At 32.3% G+C, this 21,493-nt stretch overlaps 1 protein-coding gene across 7 annotated transcripts in view; it reads left to right on the top strand.

The window, feature by feature from the left end:
- Positions 1-4,896: 4,896 nt before the first annotated feature.
- The window catches only part of LOC143228993 (next to BRCA1 gene 1 protein-like), a 59,339-nt gene continuing 42,742 nt past the window's right edge, over positions 4,897-21,493 (top strand). For 3 of the 7 annotated variants that reach the window (XM_076460588.1, XM_076460586.1, XM_076460584.1), the window contains exons 1-5: positions 4,897-4,998; positions 7,503-7,728; positions 12,752-12,823; positions 14,382-14,423; positions 16,735-16,947. In XM_076460588.1, coding sequence (XP_076316703.1) covers positions 7,609-7,728; positions 12,752-12,823; positions 14,382-14,423; positions 16,735-16,947 — 447 coding nt within the window. In that variant the 5' untranslated portion in view covers positions 4,897-4,998; positions 7,503-7,608. Of the gene's footprint in view, positions 4,999-5,173; positions 5,271-7,502; positions 7,729-12,751; positions 12,824-14,381; positions 14,424-16,734; positions 16,948-21,493 lie in introns of those variants that run through there. The other 4 variants (XM_076460587.1, XM_076460585.1, XM_076460590.1 and 1 more) reach the window with 2 other exon arrangements.

Below are 21,493 nucleotides of genomic sequence, written 5' to 3'. Positions count from 1 at the left end.
TCGCATTACGAGTCAAACGCCTTAACCACCTGGCCGTGCTGGGCCTTCAAGTGTATAAGCATAGTTTTCTCATTATATGTATGTTAAGGGCAATGGCGAAAATCGGTTGATGACTCAACATTGTTGTTATCTCCTGTTTTTTGATATAATCCTCAAATTCGACAAACCTTGTACTAAAAGTAAGAATTAAGAATCCCGGCCTCGGAATAACGACATCATTCTAGGTACACTTGGCAATATAGTCAATACCTGAAGTATTTAGTCGTACATAAAGCAACATAACCCAACATGCAAATCATAGCAGTGAATGACTTGGGATTGTCATCGACCCAAGAATAGGAGAAATTACTACATTTGGTGGACTTTGGTCACTGGCAATAAAATATGTATATATTTAATATATGTGGCTTTTTAATCATTTTTAATACCACATTACTTATCCTAACAAAATTTCAAAGTTGTATAATAATATGAAAAGGCATCATGAGTATTATAAAACGTTCCCTCCCTTTTTAATCTGAGAACCAAGAGTAACCACATTATTACAAAACAAGTTGAAATTTAATCCTGATAATAGTTTCGAAAGCACTTTATTAGTGGTGATTTCACACATGCAAAGGCCCGGCATATCCAGATGGTTAAGATACTCGACTCGTAATCTGAGGGTCGCGGGTTGGAATCCCCTTCACATCAAACATGCTCGCCTTTTCAGTCACTGATCAACCACACTGTTTGTTGGTAAAAGGGTAGCCGAAGAGTTGGCGGTGGGTTGTGATGACTAGGTGCCTTCTCTCTAGTCTTACACTGCTAAATCAGGGAGAGCTAGCGTAGATAAACAAACAAATAATTCATGCAACCAACGTAAATGTTGGACAAAAGTAAATAAATTATGTATTAGAAAAATTACAGCATGAAGACACTTAAGTATTTATCTCTTCACTGAGCAGTACTTTAATTTTTGCAAAGTGGCTCGGCATGGCCAAGCGCGTTAAGGCGTGCGACTCGTAATCTGAGGGTCGCGGTTTCGCATCCGCGTCGCGCCAAACATGCTCGCCCTCCCAGCCGTGGGGACGTTATAATGTGACGATCAATCCCACAATTCGTTGGTAAAAGAGTAGCCCAAGAGTTGGCGGTGGGTGGTGATGACTAGCTGCCTTCCCTCTAGTCTTACACTGCTAAATTAGGGACGGCTAGCACAGATAGCCCTCGAGTAGCTTTGTGCGAAATTCCAAAACAAACAAAAAATTATTGCAAAATTCGAGCTAACAGACTAACACCAGCTTAAAATGTTTTATGTGGCCAATTGACCTTTAGTAACAAATTAACCATCTTTTTCAATACTTTATTTATTGAAGAAATGGTAAATTAAGAATGAGCAGAATAGGCAAAACCCAGCTGGGTCTCACGTACATGTACTCAATATAAAAGTTTTAAAGCCTTCCGCACGTCTATTGGAATTGAAATAAGTTGTGTAAAATACATAGGAAAGTAAAAGAAAAATATTTTAGGGTCAACAAAAATAATAACGATAACACTTAAATGTTCGTTTGTTTGTTTTTGAATTTCGTGCAAAGCTACACGAGTGTTATCTGTGCTATTCGTCCCTAATGTAGCAGTGTAAGACTAGGGGGAGGGCAGCTAGACACCACCATTCACCGCCAACTCTTAGGCTTTTCTTTTACCAACGAATAGTGGGATTGACAGTCACGTTATAACGCCCTCACGGCTGAAAGGGCGAGCACAATTAAGTGTTACTTTGTTCTCCTCTCATTCCTCCCAATTTTTCCCTTCGTGCTTTTGAAATCAGATACACGTAAAATAACATTTTCAAATCATTTGGCCAACACAAGTCACTGCTCCGGAGATATTCACGACTTAAATTCGAAATTTTTAAAAACAAACACGCGCGCGAAGAATAAAAAACAGGAACAAGAGAGACACAGAAATAAAAATGCACTCAAGCGTGCACATTAAATCTTATGTATGATTTATAATAATATATAATTAATAATCAGAACTTTTAAAAAGTGAAGAGTGTATAATAAGGGAACCATGCTATATCTACTATATTCATTACCGATAACGTCTTTCTTGAAATACCAGTGCTCAATAGGTTAGCTAGAATAGTGTGGTATTCAGTCATACCATCCATTTTCTTCTTTTACCTGAATGTAGAAATTTTCATTTTTTCCATTTATTCCGAGTCTATGCACTTATGATATGTAGGCATATCGTATGTTTTCTGCTTGCTTGTAATTATACAAAATGTTTTTTACTGTTTTGTTTCTTCAGTTACTGTGCAGTGAGAAAATTGTGTACAAGTTGGCTTGCAGTAGTAAAAGCACGACTGTTAATTCTGGTTAATGAGAATTTTGTTTGAAAAGTCTCTGATCGCTGAATTCTTCTATAGATATTTATGTCGTGATGCCTGAAATAAAAAGTAAATTGAGGTCGGCAGTTCCTATGTGACAGCAGATTATAAGACCATCATTAGAGAAATGTAATCACTGAAGCACGAGAGTAATATGGATATATGAATAAACATAAGCGTGTCTCGTAATACGTGTTTGTGAACGTTACACAAAGGCATTCATTAGTGTAGTTAACACAAATGAATCGATTACATGAAGAACACAACACTAAGCTATATGTGTGGGGAGCCAAAGGAAATTATTTGGAGATTGAGACTGCGATATGGTATTATAATGGATTTTGTTTTTGACTTTCGCACAAAGCTACTCGAGGGCTATCTGTGCTAGCCGTCCCTAATTTAGCAGTGTAAGACTAGAGGGAAGGCAGCTAGTCATCACCACCCACTGCCAACACTTGGGCTACTCTTTTACCAAGAATAGTGGGATTGACCATAACATTATCCCGCCTCCAAGGCTGAAAGGGCGAGCATGTTTGATGCGACCGGGATTCGAACCCGCCACCATCAGATTACGAATCGAACGTCTTAACACACTTGGCCATGCCGGGTGGTTATAATGGACGTGGAAGTGTTATTTGTTAACGTAGTTCACCTGTTATTTTCATTAATTCTAACAAGAGAGTGTTTCAATTATAGCATTTAAATTAATTGTTGGAAGGGAATTTTCATGGAAAACATAAAAATATCAGAGAGACTCTTGCTACATATGAGAGAAAACACAGTTCTACCCAATGTTTTTCATAAAGAGTAATGCAAGATATTTTTATTTGGATCGAACTGAAATATTCACGAGCGAGTGATATTAACAGTACAATACAAAACTCACAAATGTGTGAAGGTAACTTTTTGTGTTCTTTGAATCTGGTTTCCATTTTCTACTTGTTTCTCCAATATAGAAGTCGTGGCAGTTATCACATTGTATTTTATAAATAATGTTGGTGTGGTGTTTGTCAGTGTTTTCGAACACAACATAAGCATCGAAAACATCCAAACACTAAACAAAGAAACAAACATAAACAAACGCAAAATTAAAGAAGCCTTGCTTATACAACAACTCAAGCCCAAAATAAACCAATACAAAGAAACACCTTTATACCTATATTAATAAATATAATCAAACATTTAAACACGCCTTCTACATTCCTGCACTCAGTTACACAAACCCTTTGAAACATGTGGTTAGCTATCGGTCAGTTATCTCTTTCTTTCTTTGTGAACCTGACGACGACCAAAGAAGATCCAAACGTTGTTCGCTTCTTTACATAAAAAAAATTCTCAACCCAAACCAGCCGTTTTTACATATATATTTTTTCTCTACAAGTGGGTTTTCTCGTCATCACTGATTATGTTTCTGGTTTCTCCTGGTTTATTTCTTCCATTCTGTGAATTTAGGTATCTGATTAATTCTTTCAGCTCTTCTAGACTGTTGTTAGTGAAAAGTGATGTTGAAGTACTACAGAGTCTGACATTTCCTACACTTCCACATTGTTGTTTTAATAGGTAATCTGAAGCTTTAATAGATTCAAGTTCCATTGCCAGCTGTAAAATTTCTTTTAAAGATGTACATCTATTTTGCTTCAGGTTACTTCTCACATCAATGATATGGCATTCATAACTTGGTCATGTGCTAATAAATCCATCATTTCATGAGGATCATCTGGATAAGCGAATTATACAAACCTTTCCTACTCTTCCACAAGTTTGGTTAATGTCTCTTTTTTCTTCCATTCCTTGTTCTATCACTCTGCTCTAGATACTTGTTTCTGGTGTGACATACTAAAACATGTTAGATAAGACAGTTAACAATGCTTGATAGATGTGAAGGCTTTTAGCTGGTAGATTACTTAATGTTGTCAAAACTAGTCCTTTTAAATAGGTGGCAATATGAACAACTTATTGCTAAATATCCTCCAATTAACTATGAAAAAAATTTTTTTTTTGAACTGAGTCTGGTGTACCTCCTGTGGTATTTCGCCATCACAGTCAGTTAGCTGTATTGGCCACCCAAATTAAATGTTAATTTGTACTTTGTTTATTATTTCATTGATTTGGCATGGCCAGGTGGTTAAGGCACTCGATTCGTAATCTGAGGGTTGCGGGTTCGTATCCTCATCATACCAAACATGCTCGACCTTTCAGCCGTGGGAGAATTATAATAAAATGTTACGGTCAATCCCACTATTCGTTGGTAAAAGAGTAGCCCAAGAGTTGGCGGTGAATAGTGATGACTAGTTGCCTTTCCTCTTGTTTTACACTGCTAAATTAGGGACGGCTGGCACAGATAGCCCGCGTGTAGCTTTGGGCAAAATTCATACCAAACCTGAAACCTGCTCAAAAATAGTTGTTTCATTTTTCAAGAACGTAATTTTTCAGAAGTCTGTATGCCTTACACGTAGTTAACTAAAAATAATTGGGATGAAGCATTTAAAAATTCGTCTCTTCCTCTTTTAATAAATATTATGTTACTTACCTGCCATCTATTTAGAATTGTGGCTATTATCCCATTTCTTGATGACATCACGGACGTCAAGAAATAATCTTTGAGCTACTATGGTATTAATGCGCAGGTACGTTTATAAACACAAGTTTAAACTAATTTTATAAATGTGTGAAGTTTACGTCTCTAATGTTATTTTGTTAATAAAAATATTGCAATGATACATTTTAATGTAGTTTGATATATGCAGCTTTATACACTAAAGATATGAAGAAAGCATAATTGAAACTAAATTACAGTAGTAGGTTTACACACATCTACTGTGACCTCTTGAGTTAGTCGTCTATTGTGAAAGTCAAATAAATATAACTAAATGATGAAATGTTAAGTTGAACGTGGAAGGTTTGTTTGAATTATAAATGGGTTGTTGAGAGTTATTCCACTTAATATTTAATTAACAATTACCAGTTCAATATCACAATAACGTTTTATTGTAATTGCCATTATTATGTTGAATTTGTTTGTACCGTAGTCAGTGAACGTTACTTTAGTCTTATACTTTTGTAGTTTTGTACTAATTTTATTAATACCACTTTGTAGTTCATGAAACTTTTTTTTATAAATCGTGTTATATAACCTGCTGTGTATTATAGGCTTAACACCGTTAATGTCATAGTGTCAATGAAGTGGTAATTATGGTACATACAATTTCAGGCAGAGGCCTATAGAATGTGTTAAGGCCAGTTAGGTCATGGCCTGATCAGAACCCATTTTCATAGCATATATAGTTACAGTTTACATATGAAAAAGATATATTTTTTAATTCAGTACATGTATCATCAATTTATGCAGTATTTGCTCAAGATTCAATCTCAGAGCATTAAATTATTAGACTTTTGTGGGGGGGATATGTCCTTAGACCCCATTTAGTCATGAAAAATGTGTTCAGTCTTAGACTCTTTAATTTAGTAAGGATGTTGAATTGTGAGAGGGTTCAGAGAAGTACCACTGGGATGAAGAGGTTTTTGTAAGACAGTAGGTTAAAATGTTTAAAAGTATTTTTGAAAAAAAGAATTGAAGGGGTTTAGATTGAGGTATTTAAGAATGATAAGGGAAATGATGTTGGTGCTTTTTTTTTAACTAATGGTGAGAATGATAAGGTGAGGGGATACAAATACAAGTTTTTATCAGATGAGGAATCATCTTCAGCGAAGATAGCTGTATTTTTTCTAACAGGGTGGTTAATCATTGAAATGGGTTGCCTCAGGCTTGGGATGTGAAAGATGAAGCAAAGTTAAGGGAAGGCTTTGTAAATATTTGAATGGAAGGGGCTGGTTTTTATTTTTGAGTTTAGTATAGTGTTGTACCACCTGTTTTGTTCCATACAAGTATGTCTAAAATAGTAATTTAAAATGATAATTGTATTATCTACTAATAACCACAAATTTGCAGGAAACCTAATGGAGAAGGATTGAGATTGCAGGAGGAATCTAGAAAAAGAATACCTCTGTTTTAGTGTCCTTTTCGATGTTTTCAGTTTTTAAAATTAACTTTGAAATAATTAGAATTCTAGGGAGAATCCTATGTTTTTAGAGATAAAGATTTACTTTGTAATCGTATATGGGAAAAGTCTTGATTAAACAAGTGGTGCTTGACTGCTGTACTTCGTTTATGTTATGTGTGGTATGGATTGTAGTACATTAATGCTAACAGAAAGTATCACATTTTATTTCGAACATTATACTTACAGATGTCTTGCTTATAACAGTTATGAGAAAGAATTTAAAAATAGGTTATTGAAACTATCATTGTTTTGCATAATAGCACTAAAAGCTGGTAGTTTTGCTATAAATTATCCAGAACTCTGAAAGTGAAAGCAGAAAAAGTTTGAAGTGGTTCTGTATACATAGTAACACCTTGCCTATTGTTAAAACATATTTAAATATTATTGAAAATAACATGACTAGGCCTTGAATTTCTATGAATACAAGAACAATATAAATATTAGTAACTTCTAGATGTGTTATTTTGAGAATAATTTAAGTACATAACAATAAATGAAATATGTTAATATGTATACACATATATGGGTTTTCTTGAAGTTTTTATGCTTATTTCCTATCTTTTAAAGTTTCCAAGTGATGGACCCATGTTTTTTATGGTCACATTGTGAAAGGGGTGAAAACAGTTTCAAAATCAAATCTTCCACACTATATAAAGTTTAGTGAATTTAATATATATTCTTTAACTGTCGTTAAGAAAATCTGAGCTACAGTGATTACTATTACAGTAGTTGGTTTGTGTGTTTGTAAAACTATTTTCCTTCGAAAGAAGTAATTTATGCTTGGTTTAAATTAATCACTACAATGGAGTAAAAGGGTGAATCAAAGTTTTTTGTTTTATTTAGTAAAATAATGAAGCTAACTTAAATACATTTTATTATTATTTAATGTATATATCTTGATATCAAAATGCTTCATTTTATTATTAGGTGAATTAAATTATATTTACTGAAAGAAAGACCCTTTTTTCTGGATAAACACTTAATGGTTTCTTTTCTAATTTCTGGTGGTAATTAATATAGTTTTGTTAATTGAAGTTAAATATTTGTAGTTATTGTTTCTTTTGTTGTAGATTCACTGAAGATTTACACATTTCTGTTCTGTTACACTGGAGAGAATGAAAATATCAACAGATTGCACTGACCAAGGTAACGGAAGTCACTTGAGTGAGAGACAAAATGACAAGGCTCAGGAGGTGGAAATTAGTGTTAAGTACTTCCCAGGAGGAGCCAGTAGTTACCATATTGGAGCTGGCATTTTCCCGACTGGAAACATCCTGGAAATTAGTTAAAGAAGAAGTAAGGTTTTTATTTAAAGTTTAAGATCACATTTATTAGTTAATTATTTTTGTTGCCAGACTTCCAGGGGAATACAAGTTAATTGCACATGTTTTATCGCTACTCATTTTGCTGGTTCTTAAGAATCGTATTATTCTAGTGGTTTCTATTTTTGGGTGAGTTATTTTAAATTAGGGAAGGAAAACAAAAGTTGGAGGAGGTGATGATAAACATAAGAAGGTTGTAGTTACATGTAATTAGATTGTGCTACTCAGGGGCACAGATGGAGGATATAACTGACAGAGCAAGAGATATAGTAAAGGGAGCTAGCAGAGATGCAGTTATTGTTTTGCCTGTAGGGGTTAATGATGTAAGGAAAGATAGGTTAGAGGAGATAGTTAATTAGTACAAGGGGTTGATAAAGGAATTTTAAGAAAAAGTCATAAATTAATTGTGTTGGGGATATTACTGAGAATGAAATTATAAGTAGATCACTAGGGGTTGATGCTAAACGTAACTCCTGTAAAGATGAGCACATTGGTTGGTTGGATTTGTGGGATAAGCACAATTGGAGAAGAATCTTTTCAGAATGGATGATTTGCATTATAAATAGGGTCAGGTCTGCTTGTTTGCAAGGGCTATTAACTCAGCTGCAAGAGAAGTTTTAAACTAGAGCTAAACAGTGGTGAGAGCCAGGAGGAAAAAAGATTGATGTACAAGAAAGTTTAGCAGTAGAAATGAGAGAGTAGTAGTAGTTCCAAGGATAGGCTTAATTGTTACTATTGTAACACTAGAAATATAAGAAACAAAACGTATGACTTTAGGGAACTGGCATGAATGGAGAATTTTGGCATAATGGTAATAACTAAAACATACTTAAATGTAGACAATTTTGATGACATATTTCTTTGAATAAGAGTTATAGGTTATTTAATAAAGATAGAGAGGGAGATGAGTCATTTTATATATAAAATGTGAGCTACATCCTGTTGAAGTTGAAGGTATGGAAGATAATAGCAGGGATATTGAATCAATTTGGGTTTCTATTAGTAGATATAAAGGGAAAAGACTTTTATTGGGAATTTGTTATGGACCAGATGATATTGTTGAAATTAGTAAGATGTTTTACAAAGAGATTAAGATATCATAATCCTTGATGACAAGAAAATCCACTTGTAGAGAAAATTATGTATGTAAAAATGGCTGGTATGGATAGAGAAAGTACTATGTAGAGGAGCGAACAACATTTTGACCTTCTTCTTTCATCATCATGTTTACAAAGAAAGAAAGAGGTAACTGACTGATAGCTGACCACGTATAAAGGCAGTTGTGTAATTGAGTGTAGGTATGTAGAGGGCGTGTTTAGATGTTGGATATATTTATTAATATAGGTATAAAGGTGTTCCTTTGTATTGGTTTATTTTTGGCTTGAGTTGTTGCATAAGTAAGGCTTCTTTAATTTTGCGTTTGTTTATGTTTGTTTCTTTATTTAGTATTTGGGTGCTTTCTATGGTTATGTTGTGTTTATTTGATTTGCAGTGTTCAAAAATGGGTGAAGGTGACTTTTTATGTTCTTTAAAATCTGGTTTCCATTTTTCTGTTTGTTTCTCTAATATAGAAGTTGTGGCAGTTATCACATTGTATTTTATAAATAATGTTGGTGTGGTGTTTGTCAGTGTAGTTTTTACATAGTATAGACCTCAGTTTTGTGCCTGGTTTTTGAATAAATTTGGTATTAACTGGAATGTTATATTTTGTTGCCAGTTTTTGCCAAATGTTCGTTATTTTTCTGCAGATGTCGGGAATGTATGGTATGCAGCAATACATGGTTTAATGATTTTTTAAATCGTGGGGTATATTTAATACCCCACATATTCTACCCATACCAGCAGTTTTTTACATATAAGATTAAGATTTCAGCTGTTATGAGGTCATAATAATTGGGTGATTTTAATTTCAGGAGTATAGATTGGGAAATGCTAAAGTTAAAACATGAGGGTGAAAGGTTGTTGGAAACTATTCAAAATGGTCAAGGTATCTACTAGAAAAAATGCAGTTTTAGATTTATTTTAATATAACTCTAATGGTTGGGACATGGAAATTGGGAACAAATGGGTGTAAATGATCATTGCTGTATTAGGCTTGATATTGTGCTGCATATGGAGATCAGGAATAATATTTTTGTTACAAATTTCAAAAAAGCAAATTTTAAAGGGATTCAACAAGAATTATTTTTTGTAAATTGGGCAGCTGGGTTATATGGAGAGGCTGATCAAAGGTGGAAAACTTTTAAAGATAAATTTTTAAATATTTAAAATAAACATTTCTTATAAAACGAAAATGGTGACTGCAAGTGAAAACAGGTTGGTTCACAAAGAGTGTAATAAGTAAAATTAAAAGCATTAGAAATTTAAATTAACTAGTGTGATGGTAGATTTAGAATAAAGAAAGTTGGTCAAATGGGAAGTTAGGACATCAAAAAGAATGTATGAAAAAAGGTTGTCTGAAAATGTTAGGACCTTTGTTCTTTTTTACTTATATCAATGGCATAATGAAAGAATGGATGATAGTTTAAATTTGCTGATGACATTAAAGGTTTGGGTGTTGCTGGCTTTGAGAATGCTGTTGCTTTACAAAAGGATTTAGATCATTTAGTGGGTTAGACAAATAAATGGCAGATGGGTTGCCATAATACTGTAAAAGTGTTTATAGAAGGAAAATTTTAGTGTACTGGTTCATCAGTCTCGTAAGCCATCTAAGTAATGTGCTATCACTAGGGGCAAGGGTACCTGTGGTTAGTTAGGCTGCATTTGGAATATTGTGTTTAGTTTTGGCTTCTTACCTTAGGATGGACAGTTAATTGTTGTAAAGAGTTCAAAGTAGGGTTACTAGAAATGATAATAATGAGCAAGTGTAACCTTTTTCTTTTATAGTTGCTTATCCTTATTGGCTTATTGATAAAGTAAAAAAATGCCATGATTCTGCCATAAGGTTATTAATTTCAAGATTAAAGTCAGATTGTTGTTCAATTTCAATATTAATACACTCCCTAAAACTATCAAGTGAGTACATTCAGTAAATTTATCTTATACGTAAAGATACATTGTAACTGAATTTATGTTTTTTTTGGAAAAGCAAGGTTACATCTGAGAAATAATTTTTCAGTTATATTTACTGATCTCAAGTTTGGAAATGTGTAAAAATATTTTACATTGAGTTTTGTTACTTAAACACATGTTGGTAGTTGGCAGGAGTATTTCTTTGTTATTCATGATATATTTCATCAGTTGTATTTCCTAACAGTCTGCAGTTGAACTTCTTTGTTTAAAATATTGTTAGGACTTTTTTTTCTTCTTAAATATGTTGTTTATGTTCTGTATTTTTAGAGGGATATTGAATTGCTAAATATGGCACAGAAAAGGTTTGCTTTGAAGACTTATAATGCTTATAATGTTGAAGCTAAACACTTATTGATTTTGTTTATTTTGGAATGATAGAGCAAAGCTCACATTGACTATCGTCATGTTGTCTAGGACAAATAGTTTTGTCAGATTGATCAAACAACAAAAAAGTCTATGGATTTTGCTGTAGTTTTGCTTGTTTCATATGACTAGATGACTATTTTATGCTTTATCATAAAACACTGGTAAAAAAATTGTAAAGTACATTGAAAACTTTAATACTTTATACCTGTTTGTTAATTCATTTTGTTCCTCACTCTGTGGATCATTGGGCATTTTAAAGTATTGGCTTTTGAGCATAATGCATTCTTTTATTTGTTTTGTTTGTTGTTTAACTGTAAATTAGTTAATTTTGTGATTATATGATGTAAATTTATGGAATATTGTTGGTGACTTGCTAAATGTGTTTGATAGTTTTATTGAATTTAAATCTATTCAAAAAATTAAAACTAATTACCTAAAAAATGTTCTGGTCACTTGTGAAATCTTATAAGCACATGCTAGTGGTTTAAAGTGAAGTTCCATATTTCTTAACATGTGACAAGTTTGAATGGAATGCGATGAAACTTGTAGAAATAGTAGCATGGAAAATTGTTTATCATTGAGTGTTATATCTTTTAATAATAAGCAAAGATGACATATATGCTCAAATATATTTAAATAATTAACATTGCTTACTGTTTTAAGATACATTAATTAATTTTTTTGCATGCTAAAATTATTAAATTCTGAACATTGTGTTCCATTGAGACATTCTTTTGTATAATTAATATACATTTATCTCAGCAATATTAGGTGAAGGCATATATTTTGAAAATACAAAACGGTGAAATTCATTTAGTATGTTATCACAGCTGTTTCATAGATAGTTCATTTGTTTCATTTTAGGTATGTAATTCATTATTATTGTAATTTAAATGAAACAGAGTTGCATGAGCTTAGGAATGTGAAGTTGCTTAGGCTTGTGATTTGTGTGTGTATGAGTGAGGGGGTGGAATAAACATGGACTTCTATCATTTTTCTTTTCATGGAGTGGTAACCAGCTTCTCTGGAACAAAGTGGTAATAAAACAATAAAATTAAAAAATAAACAGATGGGAAGAGGTTCAAATCCCTGTCACACCAAATATACTTATCCTTTCAGCTCTGTGGGCATTATAATGTGTTGGTCAATCCCACTATTCATTGGTAAAAGAGTAGCCAAGAGTTGGCATTGGGTGGTGATGACTAGCTGCCTTCCCTCTAGTCTTACACTGCTAAGTTAGGGACAGCTAGCGCAGGTATCCATCATGTAGCTCTATGCAAAATTCAAAACAAACAAATAAACTGTTATCAACACTTTGTAACTATGACTACAATATAAAAATAATAGTCAAACTCATTATTCATTTAGAGCAGACCAAAAGTTGGTGGTGGGTGGTGTTAATTAGTTATCTCCCTTTTAGTATAGTACAGATAGCCCTTATGTAGCTTTATGTGAAATTCAGCAAAGAAGTGAACAATCCATAACAAGATTCTCTTATGTATGTGTTGCTTAATGCACATATATAATAGTTTTTATATTCAAATTATTTGTCTTTTCAGATCATGTCAAAATGTGGATTAGAAAACTGTGTTGCTGCTGTATTCTCTTATATTGATGATGAAATGGATGAGGTAAAAAATATTAACATGAATTACTTAATACACTTTCCTCAGTTTTTATTTGTGTAAAATGTACATTATTACTCGTTGTTTGGTGTATTTTACCAGGTTAGAAAAAAATTGTTTCCATAATGAAGACAAAATCATTTAAAGATATATCCTTATGTTAAGCATATAGTTCATTTTATGTAACAAATCCTATACCACAATCAGTGAGAACTGCACTTTTAAACAGTACTAACTGTAATTGGACTAGCTTGTTCAGTGATAGAGAACTTTATCCAGTAAACATCTTATCAATATTCCTGCAAAACCTGAGAGATTTCAAAGTTAATTTCCAGGCTTGAAAAAGCCATGGAAAATGCAGAAAAACATAAAATTCATAGTAAAACTGTGACTTCATGAAATACATTATCTGATTTAATAATAATTAATTATTTGGTTGAAAAACTAAATTACAATGTGCTTAATTAGATAAACTGAAAATCTATAAGGATGAGGTAATATAAGGGGTGCTGCAAGGCATTAATGTGTCATGAAATATGACTGAAAAAGGCTTGGAAAATTGTTTTCAACCACATGTTGGAAACTTGTTTTATGCTTTTTTATTAAGGAAATTAGTGTAATGTAGGTTTCTATATTTTATATAGCAATGTTTGTTAATTTAAAACCAATGAATGTTGAAATTAATTGAATGACCTTCAAAAACTACATTATGAAGAGAATCAAAGATACTGTACGTGCATGTGTGTATAACATCATACTCTTAATAATATATGTGAAAAAGGTGTAGTGGATTGTTCTGAGTTGCACAGCACCTGCTCCTTAACTTATTTTTTAAGTAACTGGCAAACAAGATAAACATAAAAGATCAGAAACAAATATATATAATGTTGAATTGTTTCACAATGAAATTAATTTGACGAAACACAGGTAACAAATGTGTAAGGACTACTTGTTTTGTCAACACTGCCTTGACATCTCAAGTAAGATTTAAAATCAGATACACACATAATTTCAACTTCTGTCAAGCCCTCAGTACCATTTTGACCATGAACACAACTCCATTCAACCCTCCCTGGAAGTCTTATAGAACAGATTCCAACTGTTTTATTTTTTCGATTCTTGGATCATAATATTTATTCAAAATACTGTTTTTATTTTTTTTCAATTTCAACTGATTCTCTGTTACTTAGTTTCTACTTAAACTGAATGATTTATCAATTTAATATTTTTTCTGTCTGCAACACGAGATTTATTTACCACGTTTTGTTAAACCTGATGCATTCATTCGTGTTTTGTCCAGTACATTTTATGTTCTTTAATTCTGAATTTCAGCTTTCAACATAACTTTTGTAAATAAATTTCTCACCTTTTTGCATTTTTTAAACACCCATGTGACAATCATGTAAATGTGCATCATGGAGAGCTACCCTATGACATAAATTTTTTTTCTTACTTGTTTTTCTTGAAATAATTTGAATATAAAGAGGACATTTTTTTATACATATTTAAAAGTAAAATTTAGTTATATTTGAATTAGCATTGTTGTATATGTTTATGTTTGCAGGTACTTATAGATAGTGACATTGAATTCCATGAAGCATTGAGAGTAAGTTAAAAAATTTGTGATGATTTGTAGCAGTAATATTTTCATATTAACTCATGTTTCACTAATAAGTGGTACAAAGTTACTGAATCTTATTCTTATGTAGAAGGATAAAAAAATTTCTGAAAATTTTAATGCTGTAGTTTTTGAAATTAATATTTTTTTTTAGTTTTGGAAAAGTCGTAATAAGTTTTGTTTTTCTTCATTTCAAGTTTCATTTCATTCTTAGTTCCTTTTACTACCATATATTTAATTAAGAAAAACCTTAAGCAATCTGGAATTTTATATTGTGCAATTTTATAGCTGAAAACAGAAGACCAGAATGAATGCATGAATTAATTTTTAAGTAGACTCTTAGCTGCTATTTCCTTTGTTAATTTTGTTATGACTACTGTTGTATTCTGCTGTGACTGTAAATAATTAATGTGATTAAAAATTGTGCTATTTATAGCTGCAGGCAAAAGATTAGTAAGAAGACATGAGTTAAAGATTTCTGTTAAGTAAATTTTTAAATGATGATGCTGGCATATTTGTTAGGGATATTCTTATGTTCTGCTATATCTTCAAATAATTAGTGTGATTAAAAGCATGTTAAAATTTAGTCTTAAGCTTTGTAAAATGAATAATTCTCTTTGTTAAATTTATTTAGTAAAAAAATGTTCTAAACAGATAATTTGTTTCAATATAACAGTTGTTAAATTCTATGAACACTCACTTGACAAAATAATTTCAATGTCTGCTTAGATAAGTGGCACATAAAATATATATTCACTGTTGTACTTTTTTATTTTAATTAGCACCCTGTCCATAAGTGAATAAAGCATTTGTCTAGAATAGCTTACTAAATAAAACAAAAATACTTTTTTAATGTGCTTCATTTCACTGGGATGTAGTTCTTGTGTTGTGCTTAAGTTTTACATTTTTTAATGCATATTTGGCTGTTACTTTTACCTGTTTTGTCTGTAGCTGCTACTTGTAAACTTATTTTCAAGTTGTTAAGTTTTGTGAACATAAAGAGTTAGTGTTGTAATTTTTGAGTGAAGTGTGCTTCAACTATCAAAGATCTATTTCTTAAAGTGTAACTGCTAAATTTTTTGGAAACTTTATTTTCAATATTTTATTTTGATGTTCGCTAGAGTATAAATGTTATGATCTGGAAAATTTGTGTAGTGAACAGAAGGCGAGTATAATGTAAATACAAGTAAAGGGAAATGATTATTAAGTAACCTATGAATGAGGAGTCATTGAGTATAAACAAGAGCTCATTTCAGTGTAAGAAGTAAAAGTTAGAACATCTGTTCTGCATTTCAATTACTCTGAGTTAATGTGTGTACTTATCAGTCCGTTAGCTTTGCAAAGAAATTGTAAGTTATGTACCATTAATTTCGGGAATTTCTATTCAAATGCAGAACTGAACTTATGTTAGTTGCAGAGTTTATGTTGAAAAGTTATTATTGGAATTAGGCCTATAAGTGAGCTTGGTTGTAACAAACTTTTATTGGAAAAATAATTGTATTCATTACCATTATATGAGCTGGACTTGAACTTATTTGTACCAAGTAATCCAAAATAACCTGCTAACAATATATTATACATAAGATGCAGTTTATTGTATTAAGTATCAGAATATATATAAACATATTTGAGCTAGGTAAGATAAAGTAGGGGAAAAAACAAAATTTTTCTGTTTTTAATAACAAGGATAACTTCATCATGCACAGACGCACGCACATGTAGTTACAGAACAGAGAAAACAAAGGCAGTTGTACATTTCACAAATGATTCATTTATTACAACCATGGTTTTTTACCCAAGGAATTGTTAGGTACAGACAGGAATGGATTTTGTTACTTTCACCATCTATTGACAGTTTCATGTATTAATTATACATTACAGGTATTCTACAGCTCAGGGTCTAAACCTGATCTGCTATTCCATTCTGTTTAGTTTCCTGTAATGTACTCTATTGTTAAATATGCTCAGTGACAGATTTCAATCACATAACCTGCAGGTTGTGAATCAAGCACTCTAACCACCAGTTCATGCTAGGCCCTAAAGCAAATATACAAATATGAATTTCTCTCTATTTACTGTTGTTGATTATATTATAAAGTTATTACTACATTTTAACATTTCACACAAGTACAGATAGGGAATTTTATGCACACCAACATTATAGCACGCTTACATACTCAACAAGGTGTTAAAAACATAATGCTCTTTAAAGCTCGTTGTATATGAAATTTCTACTTCATCTTTTAATATTTAGATCATTCCTGCCATATGTGTCACAAATGATTCTTTATGGTACTAGGTTTTAACAAAAACTGGAAATAAACTACAGCTTTATGTAAAGACCTTCCAGGACAGTGCTAGCGAGAATAATGCATCTTGGTTACAAGTTTCACCGCCACCAGTGAGCCAGGAAGTAGAAACTGAAGAGTTTGTATTTTTGAGTGATAGAGACAATGGCACTACACCAGAAACAGCTAGTGATGGAAATCAGAGTGACCCAGTTACCAGAAATGTAAGTTTTTATATATTTTTTAGTTTGTTTGAATAGCCATTTGTTTGTATTTATTGTAAAAGTTAAATATTTCTTTCTGGTTTATGTATTGTTACATTAAGATGTACTGATGTCCAGTAGAAAGTTATAAGTATTCTCAATACAACACAGCAGGTTAAGGAAATGTTATGCAAAGAATAATTAAAAAAAATGTACAGAAATTAATTGTTGCCTAATAGAACAGACAGTATCTAACATTAAATTTAAGATGAAAAAGTCTGTAAGCACCATTTCCTTTAATCTGTTAATACCATTTAGAGACTTTCAAAATTTAGTTGACTAGCAGAGGTGGGAGCTGTGAATTGAAAAATTAAATTTTATTTTATCTTGATTCCTTTTTACAGATTTTAATAATTTTTTGCTTTAATTTTAACTTTTTAACGGATGTTTGGTGCCGATAGCCTATTTGCTTTGTGCCATAAAATGCCAAACCAACCAACCAAGCAATCAATAAAACTCACAGAAAAGTTTCTTTACATTTGTTTGGTCAGCTGCAAAAATCTTTTACATAGTAAGTGCTACAAATACTTTCATGTTTATGTGTATTTTAGTAAAAATAGAAAACATAAACTTCATAGCTTCACTTAACAAAAAGTTCGTAACATATAATGTCTTAAATTTCATAAGCTTTAATGCTGTGTGAAACATTACACTTAGCAATTATGGAGTGTTTGCATTAGCTTTGTGGTAAACAGCTAATGTGCTTTTGTTGTAATTTATTGCTTTTAACACAAGAATTACTACTCCATTGATGAAATAGTACAGTAATAAAACTATTAATGTAAAATAAAGTATGGATGTGTTTTAATGTTCATTGTGGGATCTTGCTATGATTTATTGCTTTTGATGAAAGAATTACTGCTCCAGTGGGTACAAGGTACAGCATTAAAACTATTAAATTAAAAGGAAATGGATAAGAAGAAAAAAAACTAAGGCTGTATTGAGCATTGATTCATTAGACAGGAAATCAAAGATAGTTCTGAACACTTGAAGTTTCATCAGATGGCATTCAAGTAGTTTGTTTTTCTTTTCTTTTGTTAACAGAAACCATTTGATATTATTTAAATGTTTAATGTATTAAGTTTCACTCTTATGGAAATTAACTTTTCAAGTTGCATAATGGCCATTATTTAAATGAAGTTGTTCTGTTAAGAAACATGCGCTACTGATAGGTTATACATAATAGCTCTTTAGGTACATTTTATCAGACCATTATAATGAAGCACAGGAAGGTTCATTTAGTAGTTGCACTGCTTTAACAAAAGTTACTTAAATGCCAAGTGTACAGCATGCAAGAGAAATTGTTCCCCCAACATATTCTGTAGAACATGCTGACAATGGATTAAGTACAGTCCTGAATATTTATGTAAATAAATATTATTCATCACATTAGTCATTTTTATTTTAAAACTAAGTAAAATAAATATTATGGTGGAAATAAGTATGAAATGCAACATACACTTACCAATCACTTTAATGTTAGAAAAGGAATACTGGTGTAATTTTACCCTTTTCCTCATCCTAAGGTGTGTTTAATTAAACAACAATATTGATAATATAACCAGACTTATAATAATATTCTTTGTAAGTTTTTTGCTATAGTTGAAAGTTTGTATTTATTTTTAATTGAGCTGTTAAGTGTTATTCTGTTCTCTTAACTGTTTATTTATTATTATGACAATTAGTTTAATTACTCAAATATTTTGTATTAAAATGGCTATGAATCTTAACCCACTTGCATAGAAACAGAATAACAATTTGTTTTGCTCAAGTCATCTGTAGTTTATTTTTTAATTAGATGCATTAGGATACTCTTGCAACACAAGCTTACTGTTCCAGTCTTCAACACATGCTTTTGAAAAAGCTTGCAACAGCTTAGATAAGAAACTAATTTAGAAAAAACGTGTGCAATAGTGTTGGTGTGTGTAAAATTCCTTATCTGTACTTGTGTGAAATGTTAAAATGTCATAACTTTATAATATAATCAACAACAGTAAATAAAAATATATTCACATTTGTATATTTGGTTTAGAGCCTGGCAGAGCCTGGTGGTTAGGATGTTTATTTCACAAGCTGCAGGTTGTGGGATTGAAATTTGTCACTGTGCTTGCTTAATCTTTTAACCATGGTAATATTATAATGTGACAGTTAATCTTACTGTTCGTTAGTAAAGAGTAGCCCAAGAGTTGTCAATGGGTGATTAGCTGACTTACCTTTAGTCTATCATTTCAGAATTAAGGATAGCTAGCACAAATAGCCCTTGAGTAGCTTTGTACAAAATTGAAAGAACATTTTTGTTTACATTTTTGCAATAAAAAATATAAACTCTTTGTGATGAATTGCTTTAATATTGAAGAAGTGAAATTTTTTAATGTAATGTAACAGTTTAAAAAAAACTTTAGGTTATTACAGATTAGTTTTCTATGTGTTTAATAACTATTAAACACTATTAGTTCTGTGACTGGACCAATTACCAAAATCAAATACTGTCAAAAACTCCAAATTTTTGATGGATAATAATAGAAATTAATGATTTGTTATTAAAATCAAGATTTTGTTATATAGATTTGCAAAATTAAACCACAAAAATATGAATGTTTTGTAAAATAGTCGGGAACAAATGTGTGTGTGTGTATGTTCATTATAATACTGTCCATTTTTCAAATGTCAATTTCACTTCATTTGTCTTAGTTTTACAGCTTACCTACAATATTTATCCCACACTCATGTTCTTTCTGAGGCACTCTGCCAATCCCCTAAGGGTTTTTTTGGGATACACTTCCCCTCCTTATTTATCATTGGTGCTATCCCTTCACACATGATTTTGTTACTGTTGGAAAGGATGCTTTCTTTTCAGAAGGTTGTCTACCTTCCCATTATCTTCATGTCTTCTGAATAGCTCCTTTTTCTATTGGAGACTTTCCAGTTTCCTTGGATTAACATGTGGACTTTGTGAGTGGGCAACTTACCTTTTGTCCTGGAGTCTTTTCTCTGACATCCATTGGAGGAAACTATTAATTCTTAATTTTTCTCCAACAATTTTTATTAGGTAGCTGTTCCTTCCTTGTTGGGATACTGCCTTCTAATTGTTGCCATCCTTCAAACCTTGATGCAGCTATGACTGTATGAGTTATCTTTCCTATATATTTTTTTCTTTCCATAGGCATGTCCCATTTAGGACTTGGATTCCACTCATGGTGAGCATTACCTGTCCAGGTATGCTTCCTATATCTCATATCTACACTGTATGGCCAATAATGCACATTGTTGAGGTGAGGTATTTCACAAGGTCTCTAATAGGTTTTTGCTCATTTTTGCTTCATCAATATGCCCATTCTGGATTGTACTAACCCCTGGACTTACATGGGTAATGCAGAAGAGAAGAGCTGCCCATCTTTGCTGTTATTTTTAGTTGGTAAATCAGGGGCAGTCTGCTTTTCAAAATAGGATTTTTATGGTCACCCACTGTTGGCATTGTTTCAAACTCTCCATTACCTTTTATCCCCATTGTTCTTGTAGTGAAGTATGGGAGTTCTTGTCACTTTTCAGTTCTGATTCATTGGCATGATGTATCATGAAAGTATCCTCCTAAGTATGCTTGCTTTTTTTTCAGTAGAGAGTAGGGTAGTAGTGTTCTGCTGGTGTTAATGGAATGTGATCCTCCAGTTATTCACTCCACCTCAGTGCAGTGTGTCCTGAAGGCTGATGTTGCAGCCAACTTCTCTGCTGTGCTATTTAGTTGAGGAGGTTGCTTATATTTTGTAGATGCGATCCACTTCTGTGTGGTGAGGTAAAAAACTATAGAATAAAGGTTCAAGTTCAGGGGATGAGGCTGTGAATATCTACAAATAAATATGCTTCACCTTCACGTGGTGGGTTACAGAGGTTGATGTTATGCACATCTTCTGTGTGGTTATATCCAGAGGACATATTTTATGTAGTCTACTTGCATGTGGTGGGACTTGGGGTTGCTGTTGTGTCCAGCCTTTGTGCTCTCCTATCCAGAGGATGATGTTTCTTTGGAGTAGATCCATAATGTTGCAGTTCACCCTTTTGATTATGATATCTACTCCCACCATCATCTGGATATTAATTCTCAGTGACTGGTTTTGGATCAGAACTAGACCAATCAACATAAATCCTCAATGTGTTGGTTGCATTTTCTATTCCTCACTCAATTTGCTTCTGGATCTACACCTCCATGCAGTAGATCTCACAGGTTAATGATGTGTCCAGCATCTGTGCAGCTCTATCTGGAGAGTGTGGTTGTTCTATGTCGTCATTCAGATGTCAGATTACTGGATGTGTCAGTTGTCGATTTGTACACGTACCTGTCCATTCTACTTAACTTGAGATGAAGATGGTGTGGATCCTCCTCTTACAACAGGTTGGAGGTTTTATTTCCAGTGTTGGTTGAAGTTGATTGGTTGCATATGGTCGTTCTTGCTGTTGTAACTCTATACTTTGGAGAACATCCATTTTAGTTTTTCCTACATTTCTGTCTGTA

The sequence above is a fragment of the Tachypleus tridentatus genome, chromosome 10 (genome assembly GCF_004210375.1).
Source record: "Tachypleus tridentatus isolate NWPU-2018 chromosome 10, ASM421037v1, whole genome shotgun sequence".
Lineage (NCBI taxonomy): Eukaryota > Metazoa > Arthropoda > Merostomata > Xiphosura > Limulidae > Tachypleus > Tachypleus tridentatus.
Note: the sequence above shows the minus strand (reverse complement) of the source record. Positions and strands in the feature narration are given on the sequence as shown.